The sequence below is a fragment of the Carcharhinus amblyrhynchos genome, chromosome 10 (genome assembly GCF_965287045.1).
Source record: "Carcharhinus amblyrhynchos chromosome 10, sCarAmb.v2.hapA, whole genome shotgun sequence".
Lineage (NCBI taxonomy): Eukaryota > Metazoa > Chordata > Chondrichthyes > Carcharhiniformes > Carcharhinidae > Carcharhinus > Carcharhinus amblyrhynchos.
This window is the reverse complement of record NC_137333.1, coordinates 62,303,891-62,323,609: the sequence shown is the minus strand read 5'-3', so window position 1 is coordinate 62,323,609 and position 19,719 is coordinate 62,303,891. Positions and strand designations below refer to the sequence as shown.

The 19,719-nt window shown below is 41.4% G+C and overlaps 1 protein-coding gene across 1 annotated transcript in view; it reads right to left on the bottom strand.

Annotated features, from left to right (window-relative positions):
• Nucleotides 1-18,424, bottom strand: part of mrps9 (mitochondrial ribosomal protein S9) — a 98,136-nt gene extending 79,712 nt beyond the window's left edge. The window contains exons 1-2 of the mRNA XM_080197164.1: nt 18,315-18,424; nt 7,505-7,684 (exon numbers count right to left, since the gene is read on the bottom strand). Coding sequence (XP_080053290.1) covers nt 7,505-7,684; nt 18,315-18,410 — 276 coding nt within the window. The 5' untranslated portion in view covers nt 18,411-18,424. The remainder of the gene's footprint in view (nt 1-7,504; nt 7,685-18,314) is intronic.
• Between the last annotated feature and the right edge of the window lie 1,295 nt (nt 18,425-19,719).

Here is a 19,719-nt window from a genome sequence, read left to right as displayed (position 1 = left end):
TCAGCAATAGTAATGTCAAGAGGAGATGGTTAGATTCTTTGTTGGAGAAGACTATTGCCTGGAACTTGTTTGCTGTGCATGTCAATCACCACTTATCAAGCCAAGCCTCAAATTGATCGTCAATTTACAAAACATGCTAATATCAGGCAGTGAGATTAGGGGAGATTCCTGATCAGCCACATGATAGAAATAAAGTTGGCATTTCTATAAACGCAATCAGTAGCACCAGGCTACAAATCTCCAGGCTTCAGACATCTGAAAGTGCATGTTGCCACAGCAAATAACTACAAGTCATTTGCAACATGCACAAAAGCTATGATGTGTGAACCAATTCTTTGCATTCAAGCCCAAATGCATTTTTGGCTAATGACGTATTTAGCAATATTTACCACATTGATGGTGCATTTACACTGCAAGTTTGGCATTTGTACCAAGTAACTTTGGTTTTGCACTGACTCTATATTTGGGTAGTTTCAATTAGGTGGCAAGCCTCAAACTGACTCCAAAACAAAGACTCGATGGTTCAGGAAATCTCAATTCAGGTTGTACAAGAGATTGAATTCAAGCTGCACTCGAGTTGTGAACAGCAGAGTTGGTGTAAAAATAGGTATGGTGAAAATAGAGATTATCAAGAAAACTAATCTATGTATTTCCTAATTTTACAAAACTTTACAAAATCTTCACACATTTATGAAATTTTTAAATCTTATCAAGCACTTTCAAGTCTTAAGTTATCACAAGTAAACTAAAACTTACAAATGCCGTTCCCAATGAATCATATTAATTTTTTGTATTAAAACTCATTTGGAAATGCCAGCCCACAAGATTTCTTTATGTGGCTACTATCACAGCCAACCACAACAATGCACAGATTGTACTTCTTTAAATAAACATAATTTGACACCAGAAACTTCCTTACAAAAGGAGCACTAATCAAATTTTGTGCATTTTGGAAATCTTACTTAGAAATTAATTTAGCAAGCAAAATCCAGGCCATGTGCCAAGTTGACAGTAACTACATGGGCATCGTTTCACCTGTCCTAGTGAGAGAGAATTTATAAATCAGATTTTTAAAGATTAATTTAGCTAGCAGAATCCAGGCCAAGTGCCAAGTTAACAATGCCTAAGTAGGCACCATTTCACCTGTTCTAGCAAGAGAGAATTGAATATGACTGTATCATTGACTTGAGGAAAGCAGCAGGTCATGTTGGCCATCTCTATTAATTAGTTATTCTGCCTGGGTAGTGAAAATGCAGCTATTTACTTAATCAATGACTCAACCAAATGTCATTTCTACTGATTCGCTTATAAATTAATAGCAAGACCAGCTAATGTGCAGGTGCTAATTTATTTAAACTGTTCTCAGCATATTCTTGGAGTTCCATAATCAACATCTGGCACTTAATGTTAGTTGTCAATTTCACTTAGACACGCTTGTCTTAACAACTTTATTTATTATAAATGAGTAGAAATCATAATATATCATGAATAATTGTATAATGGATGAAATAGGCAAAGTAAATCAATTAGAAAAAAAGCATACCAGTTTATTTAAAGACAAGTTCAATAGAGTGGTTCTGATTAGCATCTTCAAATTCTTTTCTCATTTTGAAAATACTTGTTAAAACATCTTCTACTGCAGCATAGAATACCTATTTGTGTTGAAGTATTAAATGTTAAAGCAAACCCTTTAAATTTATAGCCTAGTAATAAAAATTAGATGGATAAATAGTACTGCTAGAAGCACTGTTCAAAAAGCAGGAATTGTCTTTGTTCCAAGAAGCTGTCCCATCAGTCACTCACTCCAGTGATGAAATTTGAGTTACTGTAATGAATTAGTGGTAGTGGAATGGATTAGTAGTAGCACACTAAAGTTGTGGAAAGTGAAGCTGGAGACCAATGCAGTAGAGTGCATGACAATATTAAACTTGCGGGTGGGAGCATGCTTTCCAGACATTACTTTCTAAAATGTCCCTTTTTTCTCCTTAATATTTGTTTATTGTAGTAAAGAAGGTATTGTGCAAACCTCAGTCCACAAGATTCACTTAAGGCCCATACTGACTTTGCATGCAAATAATGATAAACAACAATTTCATCAACTAATTCAAAAATAAACTTACTAATTCAATCTTTGGATGTATTTGTTCTGAGAAACATAATGACACATTATAACCCAATACTAATACAATTTTGTGTTAATTTAAAAAATTCAGTTGAGCATTGTTCAGATATGCTTGTTTTACAATGAAGTGAAACATGCAGCTACTGTATTTGCCAACTATCCTCCTGCCAAGGGGTGAAGTTGCCCATCCCTTGGGCTCAGCTCTTCCTATCAGACAAAACAGAGCTTGGTCCATTCAACAAACATCTAAGTACATAGAATCATAATCCAAGGCTCACCTCTAGCATTATTACAAATGCAGATCCAGAGTATCAAACAAAAACAGAAAATGCTGGCAAGTCACAGAACATCCTGGCAAGTCACAGAACATCAACTGGAAAGATGGGACAAGTTAACATTCAGACACAAGTTCAGAGCAGGACGCAATTTGTCGCGTATTTTCTACAGTTGGTAAGTACAGCTTCAGAAAGAACTTTAAAAAACAAACTGGGTATCAAATATTACCAGAACATCTGCAATATTTCTACGTCCCACTTAGTGATTTGCGTTTAATAACAACATACAAGATTACTTCCTGCCCATTTTAATTTCCCAAATGAACATATTACATTGCATTATGTTGAAATTCAATGATCTTAGTCTCTGTGGAGATTGTAAAATTTAAGGTACATGTTCCAATGCTATTACAGTAGTTCCTGCCTAGTAGCACAAACCCATTGGAAGTGTGTTGATTGACCCTTGAACTGATCTGAGGGGACCAATCAATTTTAATCAGTTAGTTAACCCATAAGCAGGTGAAGGTGGTGACTAGCTCCATGCAGCTAAAGTTAGGCTTGGGAGCCATTGGTAACTGCATTTGGAACTCAGGCACACATTTGTTCCATGCTGCTGAGAGAGTTCAGTTAAGAAGCAACTTTAGGATCCATTAATACTTCAATGCAACCAAGAGTTGAGGCTCAAGAAATCTGACGTGACAGGATGTATTCAGACACAGGGAAAAGAGGCTCATCACAAGAGAGGTGTTGTAGTAAGCAGTCACCATGCAGTCAGGGCTTGGAAGAAGTCCTGAGGGGCAAATCCTGGAAGGGAGCAGTGAAGGCAGTCTGAATTGGAGCAATTTTTGGAGGAAGTTCAGATGCTAGAACTTCGAAATTAAGACTGGAAATTCCTCAAAAGGGAGACAAGAGTTTTTAAAGAAATTGCATAATTCAGTGAATACTAACATCTGGGTGTTACTGAGAAATCCGTGAGATGTCTTGGCTGCACCTGCCATTTGATGTGCACTACATTTTGTCTAATAATTCATTTGTGCATCATGTTCATTCTGAATGTCAGAGAGAATGTACATATTATACATAATTTGATTTCATTTATTATTGTCACATGTATTAACATACAGTGAAAAGTACTGTTTCTTGCATGCTATACAGACAAAACATGCTTTTCATAGGGAAGGAAACAAGAGCATGCAGAATGTAGTGTCACATTCATAGCTAGGATGTAGAGAAAGATCAACTTAATGCAAAGCAAGTCCATTCAAAAGTCTGTGAGCAGCTGAGAAGAAGCTGTTTTTGAGTCGATTGGTACGTGACCTCAGATTTTTGTATCTTTTTCCCAACGGAAGAAGGTGGAAAAGAGCACGTCCGGGGTGCATGGGGTCCTTAAGTATGCTGGCTGCTTTGCCGAGGCAACAGGAAGTGTAGACAGAGTCAATGGATGGGAGGCTGGTTTGGGTGATGGGCTGAGCTATATTTACAATCTTTTGTAGTTCCTTGTGGTCTTGGGCAGAGCAGGCATCATACCAAGCTATTACACAGCCAGAAAGAATGCTTTCTATAGTGCATCTGTAAAAGTTGGAGAGAGTTATAACTAGGCTTGTACTCGTTAGAGTTTAGAAGAACGAGGGGAGATCTCATTGAGACGTATAAGATGATGAATGGGATGGATAGGATAGAGGTGGAGAGACTCTTCCCGCTCAGAAAGGACAGTAGGACTAGGGGGCACAGCCTCAAGATAAGGGGGGGGGGGGGGGGGGGGGGGGGGCGGTTTAGAACGGAGTTGAGGAAGAACTTCTTCACTCAAAGGGTGGTAAATCTCTGGAATTCTCTGCCTGTTGAAGTGGTGGAGGCTACCTCGCTAAATATTTTTAAGAAGCGGGTTGATGGGTTTTTGATAAGAGAGGGGATTAAGGGTTATGGGGAGAGGGCGGGAATGTGGAACTGAGCCACGACAGATCAGCCATGATCTTATTGAATGGCGGGGCAGGCTCGAGGGGCCAGATGGCCTACTCCTGCTCCTATTTCTTATGTTCTTATGCCAAATTTCCTTAATCTTCTGAGAAAGTAGAGGCATTGGTGGGCTTTCTTAACTATAGTGTTGGCATATGGGGACCACAATAGGTTGTTGGTGATCTGGACACCTAAAAACTTGAAGCTCTCAACCCTTTCTACTTCATCCCCATTGATGTAGACAGGGACATGTTCTCCTTTATGTTTCCTGAAGTTGATGACAATCTCCTTTATTTTGTTGACATTGAGGGAGAGATTATTGTTGCTGCACCAGTTCACCAGATTCTCTATCTCATTCCTGTACTCTGTCTTGTCATTGTCTGAGATCTGACCCACTGTGGTGGTGTCGTCAGCAAACTTGAAAATCAAATTGGAGGGGAATTTGGCTGCACAATCATAGGTGTATAATGAGTATAGTAGGGGGCTGAGAACACAGCCTTGTGGGGCACCGGTGTTGAGGATGATCATGGAGGCGGTGTTGTTGGCTATCCTTACTGATTGTGGTCTGAGAGTTAGGAAGTTCAGGACCCAGTCGCAGTGGGAGGTGCCAAGGCCCACGCCATAGAGTTTGGAGAAGAATTTTGTCGGAATAATAGTGTTGAAGGCAGAGCTGTACTCAATAAATAGGAGTATGACATAGGTGTCCTTGTTATCTAGCTATTCCAGGGTTGAATGCAGGGGCAGGGAAATGGCATCTGCTGTGCACCTATAATGGCTGTAGTAAAACTTTAGTAGATCCAGGTAGTCTGGAATTGATGCGTGCCCTGACTAACTTTTCAAAGTACTTCATAATGATGGATGTCAGAGCCACCAGCCGACAGTCATTAAGGCACGCTGCTTGATTTTTCTTAGGTACCAGAATGATGGTTATATGCCATTAAAGTATATATATTTGCAGGTTGTTTTACTTTTCTAACTTTGCAGAGTCAAGTTTGTGTTTGTTCAAAACCTGTGGAGTCTTGTGTCTTTACTCCAAAGACAGATATTTTTAATCTCAACCATTAACTACATTACCGAACTCTAACCACATGTCCCCTCACTTCATAATCTAGCCAAGGTTCGTAACAATATACTGATCATTCTTCACTAGCTACAGGTCTACATCAATAGGAAAAGAACTAAAAATTGAATAATTTGTGAATTATCAGCCACATGCTATAAAACAAATTCAACAGATTGCTGCAGGTGCAAATTACTGAACAAATATGAGCTAAATGTATGCTAAGCAAGACACAAGTTAGATCTCAGCTGGAATAGTACGTACAGTTCTGGGCGTCACACAACAGGAACATGAACAAGAGTGCAGAAGACGTTTACAAGAATGATTCCAGGGATCCAGGATGAGATCTTCAGTGATGGGGATAGATTGGAGAGGTCGGGACTATTCTCCTTGAAGAGAAGGCAGCAAAGAGGAGATCTGAGTCATACCTACCTCCTTGGCATGGGATATCTTTTCTCTTTGCCTCCTTCTGCACTGTGACTCTTTATCTTCATTAACTTCACTCTCCAGTTCAGCTCCCCTTGCCCTCTGTATTCATTGCCTTCTGTGCTCTGTACATTTATCCCAATACAAAATTCTCCCCTATTTTCGTAACTAATCTTTAAGTCTACCTCCAATCACTTCCTTGTATCTCTCACCAACTTCCTTCCAACTCTATTTCCTTCTGGATCAATCCCAGAAAAATACACATTCCCAAATAAATTACAACACTTTCCAGCTCCTAATTATCTAGCTTGTGGCCCTTTATTCAACACAAGTCTGTCCCTCTACTTCACGCTTTGATGCCTTTGTACCCCCAGAAAGGGTACCCGCTCTCATTCTCATCAGTTGCCCTGGTATGTCCTCTAACTTTGCTCCCCAAAGGTCAAAGGGGCACAGGCACAACAGCGTGTTATCTACAGCTGGTTTAGTCTTCTATCACAACATTCAGCTAGACTACAACAAGTGCCATTACACTTCTTATTTGGCCAAAGAATCCCAGAGTATTTTGGGGAACAAACTTAACCACCTACCCTCTTCTGCACCACCCACCACTTTCTTAAAAATTTTCTTTCCTGCCCCTTTCACCTTCAGCTCCATCAAGTGCAGGGAGTTCATGGACTTTCATCACAAAGATCAAGACCATTCATTTAACTGTCCACCAAGCTAATATCTTCCTTCACTGCTCACACCTTACCCTTAACCCAATTTTCTCTAGATTCTTGATGTTTGGGTAAATCTGTAAAATATTAACTGAGGCAAAGCAATAGTAGGTTCAGAAAATTTACTTTCTAGGATGCAACAGGCTAACCTTCCTTGAAATGAGACGATGATCACGCACAGCAAAAACACCTGCATAAATTAGCAGCTAACTCATTCCCTCCAAAACCTGATTACCATCTACAAGGTGCACATCAGGACTAATGATGGAATACCCTCCACTTGCCTGGATGAGTGCAGCTTGACAAAGGACAAAGCAGCCCACTTGATTAGCACCTTGTCCATCAGTTTAAACTTTCATTCCCTTCACCACTGGCACAGTGCAAGGCTTCTTTGGGAGCACCTTCCAAACAAATTACCTGTACTGCTGAAAAGACAAGGGCAGCAAATGCATGGGAAAACCACCATCTGCAAGCTACCCTCCTTGCCAGCTGCGAACTTGACCTGTAACTATCATCTTTCCTTCACTGTTGTTGAATCAAGAACCTGGAACACCCTTCTTAATGACACAGTGTGTGTACCAACATCTCACAGACTGCAGCAGTTCAAGTATGCAGCTCATCACAACCTTCTCAAGGACAATTAGGGATGGGCAAATGTTGGTTTTTCCAATGATGCGCATAGCCCACAAATCAATAAAAACAAATCTGTTGGACCAAATACCCTATCCCTGAGCTCTAAAATACTATGCATTGACCTATTTCATCTGTGTTCTTCTTTAAAATGCTTCTGATATGGTCTTGTCTTTATACAATTCCAATACAAATGCACCTCAACAACCACACTAAGCAAGGCTACAACTTGATCCCTAGCTGAAAGTTCAAAGTTAAATACCTGGTGGGAAAGAGAATGAAAATGTGCAATTTGTAGCTAAAGTAAAAGAGACCAACTTACATCAATATCCTCTTGGCTAATTGTTTCTGAATCCTCACCCATCATGTTAGCCAGATGCCTTTTTCCAATATTGAACTCTTCAATCTGCTGTTTTATGAATTCTTCAGTGTATTTTGCATGGACTGTAGCTGCCATACTCTTCTTATGTAAAGAGGAGCTGCTGCAGATTGACCTCATTAGCTAGAATAAAACAAAAAAAAATGACCTTTAAGCTTATGATCCAGCATAGCGGATTGTCTTTACATACTAACAATTCAGATTTCCAATTAAAAACATTAATTCCACCCAAATAGAGCAAGGTAGCCTTTTTAGGTTCCCTTGCATAACACATTGACAAAGTCCCTCAAAAAATGAGTTTGAACATTCTCCCATCCTTGAGCACAAAACTTTGCACAATTCAGTAAAACCTAAAACTCTAGTCTTGAATCCCAAAGATGTGAATGTGGGAACTTGAAATTTCATATTCAAGTAGTAGGACATAGTCTAGAAAACTGTCCTACTGACTAAGGAAGCCCTGATGAATGAGTATGCAGAGGGGGTGGCACGGTGGTTAGCACTGCTGCCTCACAATGCCAGGGACCTGGGTTTGATTCCTGGCTTGGGTCACTGTCTGTGTGGAGTTTGCACGTTCTCCCCACGTCTGCGCAGTTTCTTCCCACTGTCCAAAGATGTGTGGGTTAGGTTTATTGACCATACTAAATTGCCCCTTAGTGTCCCAGGATGTGTAGGTTAGAGGGATCAGCAGGCAAATATGTGGGATAGAGCCTGTGTGGAATTATTGTCGGTGGAGACCCAACGGGCTAAATGGCCTCCTTCTGCACTCTAGGGATTCTATACTACAATTTACTCTGTTTGTGGTTGATTAATAGTAGATGCCTAAATGCAAAATAAATGTTCTATTCCCTCCTCAGACAGCTCTTACTTTCATGAGCATAAAAATTTACTAATAATAAAAACACCAGGCAGATTCACAGCCAGTGGTTCTAGGGTCAATGATTTTTTTTTTAAATGACAGTGTTTAGTACATTCTCTAGAAGAGTACTATGAAGGATATAAAAGGAAAACATTGAGGTCTTTTTGATCAAGTCAGTGCTAGCTACTATTTATTCCAAATATCCTGTAATTTTCCAAACATTTTTAGTCCTATTGTTACTTTTTCAAGAAATACAGCACATGCACCATACAGTTTACAAAGATCAGCTCACATAGGCTGTTATGTAATATAACAATGTAATGATATAACCGTGCAAAGTCTAAATTTACAGATTTCTAAAAATAGCATTTGAAATCTTCTTTTCAGTTTATATATTTCACATAGAAGAGTTGCTTTTCTGTTAGGTATCCAGCCATGGCTCAGTGACAACACTCCTGTATCAGTGCCAATTCAAGCCTGTAAGTAGGGAGAGTTGCATTGACGGGTAGTGTGCATTTTGGTTGAGATGTTAAACCAAAGTCCGGTTTGACATCTCAGATGCTATTCACAGAACAGCAGGGCAGTTCTCCCAGTGTTTGAGCCAATATTTATCCCTCAGCATGGTTAAAACAAGTGAACAGCTCATTAATCTTGTACTTAGATTTCTAGAAGACATTTGACAAGGTGTCAAATTCAGGGTCACAACACAAATAAGAGCTCATGGTGTAGGGGACAGTACATTAGCATGCATAGAGGATAGGTTAGCTAACAGGAAAAAGTAGGCATAAATGGATCATTATTGGGTCGGAAACATGCAATGAGTGGAGTGTCACAGGGATCACTGCTAGGACCTCAATGGTTTACAATTTATGTTAATAATTTAAATGAAGGGACTGAACGTATGGTTGCTAATTTGTTGATGACACAAAGGTAAGAAAATAAGTTGTGAACAGAACACAAGGAAACAGCAAAGATATATAGGTAGGTTAAATGAATGTGCAAAGATTTTGGCAGATAGGGTATAATGTGGGGAAAAGAGAATTCCCCCCTTTGGCAAAAGAACAGAAAATCAGCATATTGCCTAAAAGGAGAGAGAACTCCATTGCACAGAGGGATCTGAACGAGCTGGTGCATGAATCAAAGTTAGTATGCACATACAGCAAGTGATTAGGAAAGCAAACAATGTTGTTGTCTACCGCAAGGAGAACGGAAGATATAAGTAGGGATGTTTCCCTGCTGTTGTACAGGGCATTGATAAGACCACATCTAGACTCCTGATGTATAGTTCTGGTTTCCTTAATTAAGAAAGGACAGAACTGCATTAGAAGTAGTCCAGAGAAGGTTCACTTAACTGGTACCTGGGATCAAGATGTTATCTTATTGAGGAAAGGTTGGGCCCATACCCAATGGCGTTCAGAGATGATCCTATTAAAATATAAAAGATCCTCAGGGGACATGATAGTGGATGCTGAGAGTATATTTCCCATTCTGGGAAAGACCAGCACTCAGGAACAGTGTTGGAAAATAAAGGTCTGCCCATTTAAGATGGAGATCAGAAGAAAAGCTTTCAGAAAGTCACGTGTCTGTAATACTGTCTTCCTCAGACAGGCGTGGAGGCAGGGTCATTAAATATTATGGTAGAGGTAGATAGATTCTTGACTAACAAAGGAATCAAAAAGTATCAGGGTGGGCTGAAAGTGGTGTTAAGGGCACCATCAGAACAGCCATGATCTTATTGAGCAGCAGAGCAGACTTGAGGGGCCAAATGGATTACGCCTGCTCCTAATTCATGTTATGACCTTGCTGCATGTACATCAATTGTGTTAAATTATTGCAAATGCTGGAATCTGAAACGAAAGCAGAAAATGCTGGAAAACGTCAGTAGGTCTGACAGCATCTGTGGACAGCTGTCAGACCTGCTGAGATTTTCCTGTATTTTCTGTTGCAATGTTAAGTACTTCACTATGAACAGATGATATTACTTTTTCTTACTAAGTTCTTCTTCAAGTAATTTCAATTAGGAGTACTCAACATTAAACGAAAAATCCCCAAAACATCAGCCTTTACTTAATTTATTCTTTCATTGAATGTGGATGCCACTGGCAAGGCCAGCATTTGTTGCCCTTCCTTAGTTTGCCAGGCTTTTTCAAAGGACACATAAGAGTCAACCACATTACTGATAGACCGGAGTCACATGTAGGCCAGGTAAAGAGACGACATTCCATGACCTTACATATTTCACGATCACCTTAGAGGCTAGATTTCAATTCCAGGTTTTACTAATTGCATTTAAATTCCATTTGTGAACCAGTGCTTGGGCCTCTGGATTACTAACCCAGAGACATTACTCTTATACAACAATCTCCATCTATCCGAACCATTTACAGCAATAGTCAGTGAAGAAATCCCAGTTATTTACAAAAAGAATGAGAACACAAAATCCCACACAAAAATTAAACAAAGCAAATACTAAATAATGCTAAAATTCATAATTAATACAAATTAGATATGAATTAAGAGGCAAACTGTGATTGGCAATTTTCTGGTTGCCAACCACCCCACTCCCCACAATCTTACATCCTCCATAAACCTTTTTTGGTACCTTTCGGTACTTTATTTCCAAATCAAGAAAACCTCAATTCAAATTAAGTCCGATCATGGTCCTCACATTAGGGACAAACCAGATCCAAGCTGACAACACAAGTCCTTGCACCCCTTCTTGAGTTTGATCAAACAATCAGGCTCTCGTGTCAATCGAGGGGCATGCACACGGTGGGTCGTGCGTGGGCTGCTCTTGGAAGTTCCGGGAGTGGCCTAGTACTTCGTGTCGGTGTGTGTGCTTGATCCTGGACCGGTAGACGGGCGCCGCAACAACTCAGTGACTAGCACTGCTAGCTGTGCAGATACATGGATTTGGGCCTGTGTCTGTGGGAGTTTGCGCATTCTCCCTGCGGTTGCGTGGGTTTCCTCCGGGCGCTCCAGTTTCCTCCCACACCCCAAAGATGTGCTCTTAGGCTGATTGGTTTTACCAAATTGACACTATTCTCCCCTGAATCTGGCTAAGTTAGGGGTTCCATTCGTAGACATGCAGGGTAGAATAGGTGTAGGGTGATGCGGCGGCGCAGGCCCGTTGGGCCGAAGGGCCTGTTTCCCGTGCTGGGTTGTTCTTTGTTCTAAGATCCAAGCTGGCAGGATGAGGCACTGCACCCCCTCCTGGGCTTGATTTAAACTTCATCTTAGCCAAAAGGCCTTCAACTCATACAACATTGAGCTGCTGCCTGTATTCACACTCACAAGCCGTTCACTCATCACCCATGCACTCCTTTATTAGGTCTGCAATTCAGCAACTCCTCAATACCTCACCCTTGTTTTCAAATCCCTCCATGACCTCACACTACCCTGTCTCAGTAACTTCCTGCAGGCCCATAACCATGAGATCGTAATACATCTCCAATTTTCATTGCTTCACCATTGCCTCTCCTCTAGACTCCCTCTAAAAACTGCGTTGTTGACCGAGATTTAGGTCACCTATCCAAATATCTCAGTGGCTTGGTGCTAAATTTTGTTTGAAGCATCCCCAGAGCATAAGAATATTTTCTTTAAACTCGTTCATGAGATCAGCGCCTAGCAAGATCAGCATTTACTGTTTGCCCAAGAGGATATGGTGGTGAGTCCCCTCTAATCGTTGCACTCAGTCAACGTGGTGCAGGCTATTTCACAATGCTGTAAGGCAAGGAGTTCAAGGATTAAGACCCATTGAAAGAACAGAAATAAACCTGCAAGTCAGGATGATGAGAGACTTGGAGTGGAATTTCCATGTGGCGGTATTCCTATGCATCTGCTACCCCGATCTTCTAGGTGATAAGTGCTGTTACAAGCAGTCTTGGCAAGTTACCAAGGCAGCACGATGACACAGTGGTTATCACTGCTGCCTCACAGCGCCAGGGAACCGGGTTCAATTCCTGGCTTGGGTTGCTGTCTGTGTGGAATTTGCATGTTCTCCCCATGTCTGCATGGGTTTCCTCCCTGTACTCTGGCTTCCTCCCATAGTCTGAAAGACATGCTGGTTAGGTGCACTGACCCGAACAGGGGCCGGAGTGTGGCAACTAGAGGAATTTCACAGTAACTTCACTGCAGTGTTAATGCAAGCCTTACTTATGACTAATAAATAATCTTTTTACAACCTTGCCGCAATGCATCATGTAGATGGTACACATATGCCAGTGGAGGAAGTATTTAAAGTGAGGACAAGCAGGCTGACATGTCCTGGATATTGTTCAGCTTCTAGATTGTTGGTGCCACACTCATCCACATAAGAGCAATAATATCACCCCGTGAATGATGGGGATTTTGCACATTTGGCCTTGGCCTATAGATGGTTTCAGCAGCTTCAAACAAAAACTTTACATCATGTTGGCCAGCATATTGTTGGAACTCTTAAGACTGTTGCCCTCCTCTTGTCCTTTATCTTATGGATTTGTTTTGGGCATCAATTATTGTAATAGAGCCTCTACAGTGCAGAAGGAAGCCATTCCGCCCATTGAGTCTGCACTGACCCTCCAAAATAGCATTTTAGCCAGGCCACCCCCCCCTGCCCTATTCCTGTAACGCCACACATTTTTTAACCATTTCTAATTCACCTAACCTACACATTTTTGGAGATCAAGAGGTAATTTAGCATGGCCAATTCATTTAACCTGCACATCTTTGAACTATAGGTGGAAGCCGGATCACCCAGAAGAAACCCATGCAGACACGAGAAGAATATGCAAACACACTTCTTGATGTGCAACTTAGACCGTTCTGACAGACAATGCAGGTTGCTTCTTTTTGTTCTAGTGGCTACATTTTTCAGTATTTGTACTGAACCATAGTGACAATGATACTGAAACTCAGTGGCCTGGTCACAGCAGTAGATTTCAGCCGACTTTATCCGATCCCACTGTTCTGGAGGTTGGGCATGTTGAGATTTTTCAGAATGGTTACAAGCTGCACTCGGAATTCTTTAAACTGCTTTAAACTGACATTTATCTTCTTCATCCTAGGTTTTTGGACCTTGCAATATTTTGTTGTTGGGTGAAGTTCCACACCTATCAAACAAGTCGATGATCTGTCTAGAAAGCATGAGTCCTCCACATGGAGCAAGTGATACAGACATCACTTAGGTCTTTTATCCTAACAGTGACACAAGCTCAGAGTGCTAATGCTTTGATCGCGAATGCCTCCATGTACTTTCGAATTTGTCCTGCTGGCAGAAGCAGATGTTTGCTATAATCAGGCCACAATGAGCATACTTTGTCAGGGGGACATCATTTGTATTAGCTTTTCCCACCACGTTTTATTTCCATTAGTTCTGCTCCAGACATCAAAGTCACAGCCAACCCTGGCATTAAAGTCCACCAGATGCATGATCTTTTCTTTTGGGATGGCAGCCAGGGCTTCAACAAGATTAGGGGAGAAATTTTCCCTTAACACCTTCGTCTGAGTCAAAGGTTGGAACTTAAGCACTGACAACATTGACATCTTGGTTACAGCTGAGTGTTGGTGAAGTGTCATGATTCTTTTTACAACCGAGGAATTCTGGCAGTGCACTGAAAGTCCAATTCAATGTGGCAGAATCAACTCTATTGACAGGAGGGTTGCTGTCAGCCTTTCCTTCACCATAGAAGGTGCATCCCCCTGCTTGTTCCTTCAGCTGACCCAGTCCAGGATGCTGGGTCTCACTGAGCATGATGTCAATTTGGAGTCCTGAAAGCTCACATGATAGGATTGCAGTTTTTCTTTCCAGGTCTTTATTCAAGATTACCCAAAAATTCAAAATGTTTTTCTTTGACCACAAAGATATTGATTCCATAGGGTTCCTCAGCCAGGGGAGAGTTGGACGCCCAGTTTTAAGTAGTAGGTGTCCCCTCCCCATTTGGGTTGAGCAGAGGGTATCCTCTGGAGGACTGCTTAATCACAGATGCTGCTGCCCAAACTCTATTCCAACACAGGTGACCAAACACCTCCATGCATCTATTGCCAGGGACTCCCCAGTTCACAGCCCTGCCCCATTGCCAATTCTCCACTGCCAGAGGACTTGGCAAAAGTTCCTATGCATAACTTTGTTTAATGTGGAGATCTTTTGAGTACCATCATTATCCACAAGGTCTGAAAGGTTGACAGTCAAACTTCAGTGACGTGTCAACAATGACTGGAATCAGCTTGTCGCTGCTGCCTTTTTCATTTTCACAACCAGCAAGATGCAAGAAGTCCTCAACAGCAGACAATAGTAATGCCAAATGAAAGGACATGGTTAGACTCTCTCTTGTTGGAGATGGTCATTGCCCGACACTCGTGGAGCACAAATGATACTTGGCAACCAGACCAAGCTTGAATGTTGTCCAGGTCTTGCTTCATGATGTATGAACTATTTCATTGCAACTGTTCAGTAGCATTTGCAACTGCTGTAATGAGCAGTGAACATCCTTATTTTTGACATTCTCGAGAAAAGCTGAAGAGGGTAAAGCCTAGGATACTACCCTGAAGAGCTATGGCACTGAAGTCCAGGAACGGAGTTGATTGGCTTCCAATAACCACAAATTTTCCCTTATGCTTGGCATGATTCCAACCATTGGGATATTTTCCCACATTTTCACTAATTACAAATATTACTAAGACTCCTTGATGCCACACTCGATCAAATGCTGCCTTGGTTCCAAGGGCAGTCAGGCACACCTCCCTTTGAAGCTCTTTTGCCCATGCTTGAATGGAGTTTGAGATCTGGAGCCAATACCCCAAATTGAGCATCAGTAAGCAGGTTATTGGCAAATATGTACCATTCCATGGCATTGTCAAAGTGAGAGAAGGTTGATGGAGCAATAATTGGCCAGATTGGATTTGTCTCATTTTTCTGGACAGGACTGGACAATTTTCAATATTGTTGGATACATGCCAGTGTTGAAGCTGTACTGGAAAAGCTTGGCAGGGATTCATCTAGTTCTGGCACACAAGATTTCAAGTACAGTCATACTCATCTCACAATTACAGATGGTTTACCTCCATTTTTAGCTGTCAGATAAGAAGATCTATACAAATTTTAAAGTTGCTACTCATTCTGTAATTTTCAGAAAGTTTACTGAACTTGTTATTTGTTTTCCTTTCTTGTTCCCCACATTTTATTTTCATACAGTCAACACTGAACTCCTGAATTCCATTCAGGACTCACTTAAAGTCTCCCTCCGTAACAGCATCATGGGTGTATCTACACTTCAAGGACTACAGTGGTTCAAGAAGGCAGCTCATCACCACCTTCTCAAGGGTAACTAGGGATGGATAATAAATGCTGGTCTAGTCAGTGACACACTGTAAATCCTGTAAATGAACTTCTAAAAATGACTGTCAGATTCTCACTAAATTTCTAATTTTTCCACTAACATCCTTCAGGAAAGCACCACCTCTTTCCTACACAGTATAGTACTACCTGGCATGGCTTTAACACCAGCTGAGGATGGGCAATAAATATTGTCTTCCCAAGGTCACTCAAATCCCTTCAATATACTGTAGGTGAATAGAAGACAGACATTGATGCATAGGCACCTTACTGGTAACAAAGATACTGAACACAAATATTACTGAGAGGAAAGGGGAATCGGAGATTTTAGAGATAGAACAAGGTCTCATTATGCAGATAGGAGATACCGGTTTTCAGATATCACAAAGGTCTAGCAAAATTAATCCTTGAGGGAACACAGAGTGACAGTAGAGGTGTTGAAGTTGCACAGGCTGGTTCAATGAAGAGCGGAAGTACTTTAAAAAAACTGTGTCGTGTAGGGAAACAACAGCGAGAACCTACAAGCAGCAATTAAATGACCATTAAGTTAACAAACATATGAATTAGGAGCAGGCCACTGAGCCCCTCGAGCTTGCCCCATTCAAGTAGATCATGGCTAATCTGACTGTAACCACAACCCCCATTCCTACCCCAATAACACACTCGTTAATCAAGAATTATTGAGCTTTGCTTTAAAAATATTCAAAGGCCCCTCAGGATCTTCAAGGTTTCAATCAAGTCACCTCTAAATTCCAAGGGGCACAAACCTAATCTGTCCAACCTTTCTTCAAAAGGCAACCTGCCCATTCCTGGTAAATCATCTCTGAACTGTTTTAATGCATTTACATTTAACTGTATACAATACTCCACATAGATCAGTGCCCTGAACAACTGAAGCATAATCTCCCTAGTTTTGTAAATCAACTCCCCTCATGATGAACAATAACATTTTATTAGCTTTCCAGTTACTTGCTGTACCTTTATGCTTGCCTTTAAAGATTCATACACTGTGACACCCAGATATTCCAACCCACCCTCCCACAACCATCTCAGGCCTTGACAATCTCACACCATTTAGGTAAACTTACTTTTTACTCTTCCTGTCAAAATAGAGTGTTTCACATTTGCCCACATTATACTCCATTTGCCAGATCTCCCACTCAATTTACTTTGCTACCCATTTTTGTGCCATCAGCAAATTTAGCAGCCATAACTTCAGTCCCTTCATCCAAGTTATTTATATACATTGTAAAAGGTTGAGGCCCTAGCACTGATCCCTCTGGCACACCACTTGTCACAAAATAGATCCATTAATGTCAACTCCATTTCCTGTTTGTTTGCCAATCTATTATCCATGCCACTGTGTTACCCTTGCACTATGACCTTTTAGTGTTAATTGGGACACCAGGGAAATTTGAAATAAAAGCAGAAAATACTAGAAAAACTCTACAGGTCTGGAATCATCTGTGAAGAGAGAAATCAAACGTTGAGTATATATGACTTCTTGAGAAAATTTACATGGCATTCTCTTTTGCAAAAGGACAGATGGGGCTTTGATTTAACACTGCAAAATACTGCAGATGCTGGAATCTGAAACAAAAACAGAAAATGCTGGAAAATCTCAACAGGTCTGGCATCTGTGGAGAGAGAATAGAGCCAACAGCCAAAATATTATACATCCTGCCACAACGAATGGAGATTTGGTTGGATACCAAATTCTCCAACTTGACTGCAGCAGGAGCATGGCAATGAATGGCCAGTAAGGTTGCACCCAATGTTGAGTCAAGATCACCCTTCACCAGAGCTGAAGACAAAAATAGGAGATTTACACTGCGGGGGGGGCACACTGTGTCGATAATTAATAGGGATGGCGTAGACAAAAAGACAAAGGAAATGTGAATGGTGCAGATAAAGGCTAGGAATGGTGCTGATGGCAATCCATTAAAAGATCAGAATGTATAAATGCTAGAACAAAGGTGCAGAGCAATGTGGCAGATAGCCCTTTTTGAGGGGGGGGGAAATAAGATGGAAAGTAAGATTTTAGGAATGGAAAAATAGAAAGAGTATATAATAAAAATGAAAGAATAACACAAAGAGTAAGCAAAATGGAATTGGAGTGGAACTGGAGGAAAACATCCACACTCTGATGTTGTTGAACTCAATGTTCAGTCCAAAAAGCTGTAAAGATGATTATGATTTACCATCTCATCCTCAAAGACTTCATATTCGACAGTGCAGCATTCCCTCTGTACTTGTGTTCAAATCTATGAATTGAGGCCCGAGTCCCCATGAACTTCCAATTTAAGGTGAAAGAACTACAATACAGCCAGTCCTATGAAAGCATCAGAGGTTCTAAACGAAGAGTCATCCAGACTCAAAACGCTGGCTCTATTCCCTCTCCATAGATGCTGCCAAAACGGCTGAGATTTTCCAGCACTTTCCATATTTGTTTGAGAAGGTCCTAGAGCTGCTGAAATGAAGCAGCATCAACCCCAAAGACCAAAACCCGACTTTAGACTTCTTCTTTTCCGCGAAAATCAACAAGATCTAAATTCCCGAGCTACGAACTAAAACCCAACACTCACTGAAGACCTCCTGACATAAACAGGAATATTCGACCCCAGCGCACAGCCGCCACAGCTCCGCAGAACCCCAACCAGCCTCCCACTGCTCGCCGCCATTGCTGCGCTCGGCAAGGAACCTCAGTGCGCATGCGGGACACATAACCTTTCAACTCCAAAACCTGCCTGACGCAAAAGTAAAATTGTAGTACACGAAGACGATGAAAAAAAATCATATTTAGATGTATATCCAGGGATAATGTGTTTTTTTTAAAAAAATGAGCCGTTATTACTTGACTTTAATCAGGAGGAGGACAGCGCGGCGCAATGAACAACAGCTTCGGCAACAGGCCACGCCGGACCTGATGCGCATGCGCATTACCCTGACCAGCGGCAAGTGACGAACTGGGCATGCGCTTCTGCTGAGGGTCTGTGAACCCCAGTGGGCTCATCATCATCAGACTGACTGTGACAACGTTGCTGACTGTTATCTCCGCTCACATTGTCTGCACCTTTAAGACTTGATTAGCGGTAAAGACTCACATTCTAATCAATACTCTGGAAACTGAATGTGTGTTTTTATATGCCCTGTCAGTAATCAGAACTCCCCATTCACCTGACGAAGGAGCAGTGCGCCGAAAGCTTGTGGCGTTTGCTATCGAATAAACCTATTGGACTTTAACCTAGTGTTGTGAGACTTCTTACTGTGTAACAACATAGCCAGCATACTGTGTAACATCATTCATAGTGTCAAAATTTGGCACACCAAGAGTGAGAATCTATTTTCCTCTGACATGAAGAGGTTGAGGATGGCGCTGTTTCTTCACATGAACAACATAGAAATGAACCAAAAAAAAAATTCTTCAGATGCTGAAATAAAAACAGAAAATGCTGGGCAGACTCAGCAGTGTCGTGGAGATGCCAGCCTTGGACTGGGGTAAACACAGAAGTCTCAACACCAGATTGAATTCCAACAGATTTATTTGGTAGCAAACACCACTACCTTTAGAGCAAGAATATAGAAAAACTACAGCACAAACAGGCCCTTCGGCCTACAAGTTGCACCGATGATATCCATACCTACTAGGCTTATCTATAACCCTCAATTCTATTAAGTTCCATGTACGCACCCAGAAGTCTCTTTAAAGACCTTATCAAATTTGCCTCCACCACCACCGACGGCAGCCAATTCCACTCACCCACCACCCTTTGAGTGAAAAACTTACCCCTGATATCTCCTCTGTACCTACCCCCCAGCACCTTAAACCTGCATCCTCTTGTAGCAACCATTCCAGCCCTTGGAAAAAGCCTCTGAGAATCCACCTGATCTATACCTCTCAACATCTTATACACTTCTATCAGGTCACCTCTCATCCTTCGTCTCTCTAAGGAGAAAAGACTGAGCTCCCTCAACCTATCCTCATAAGGT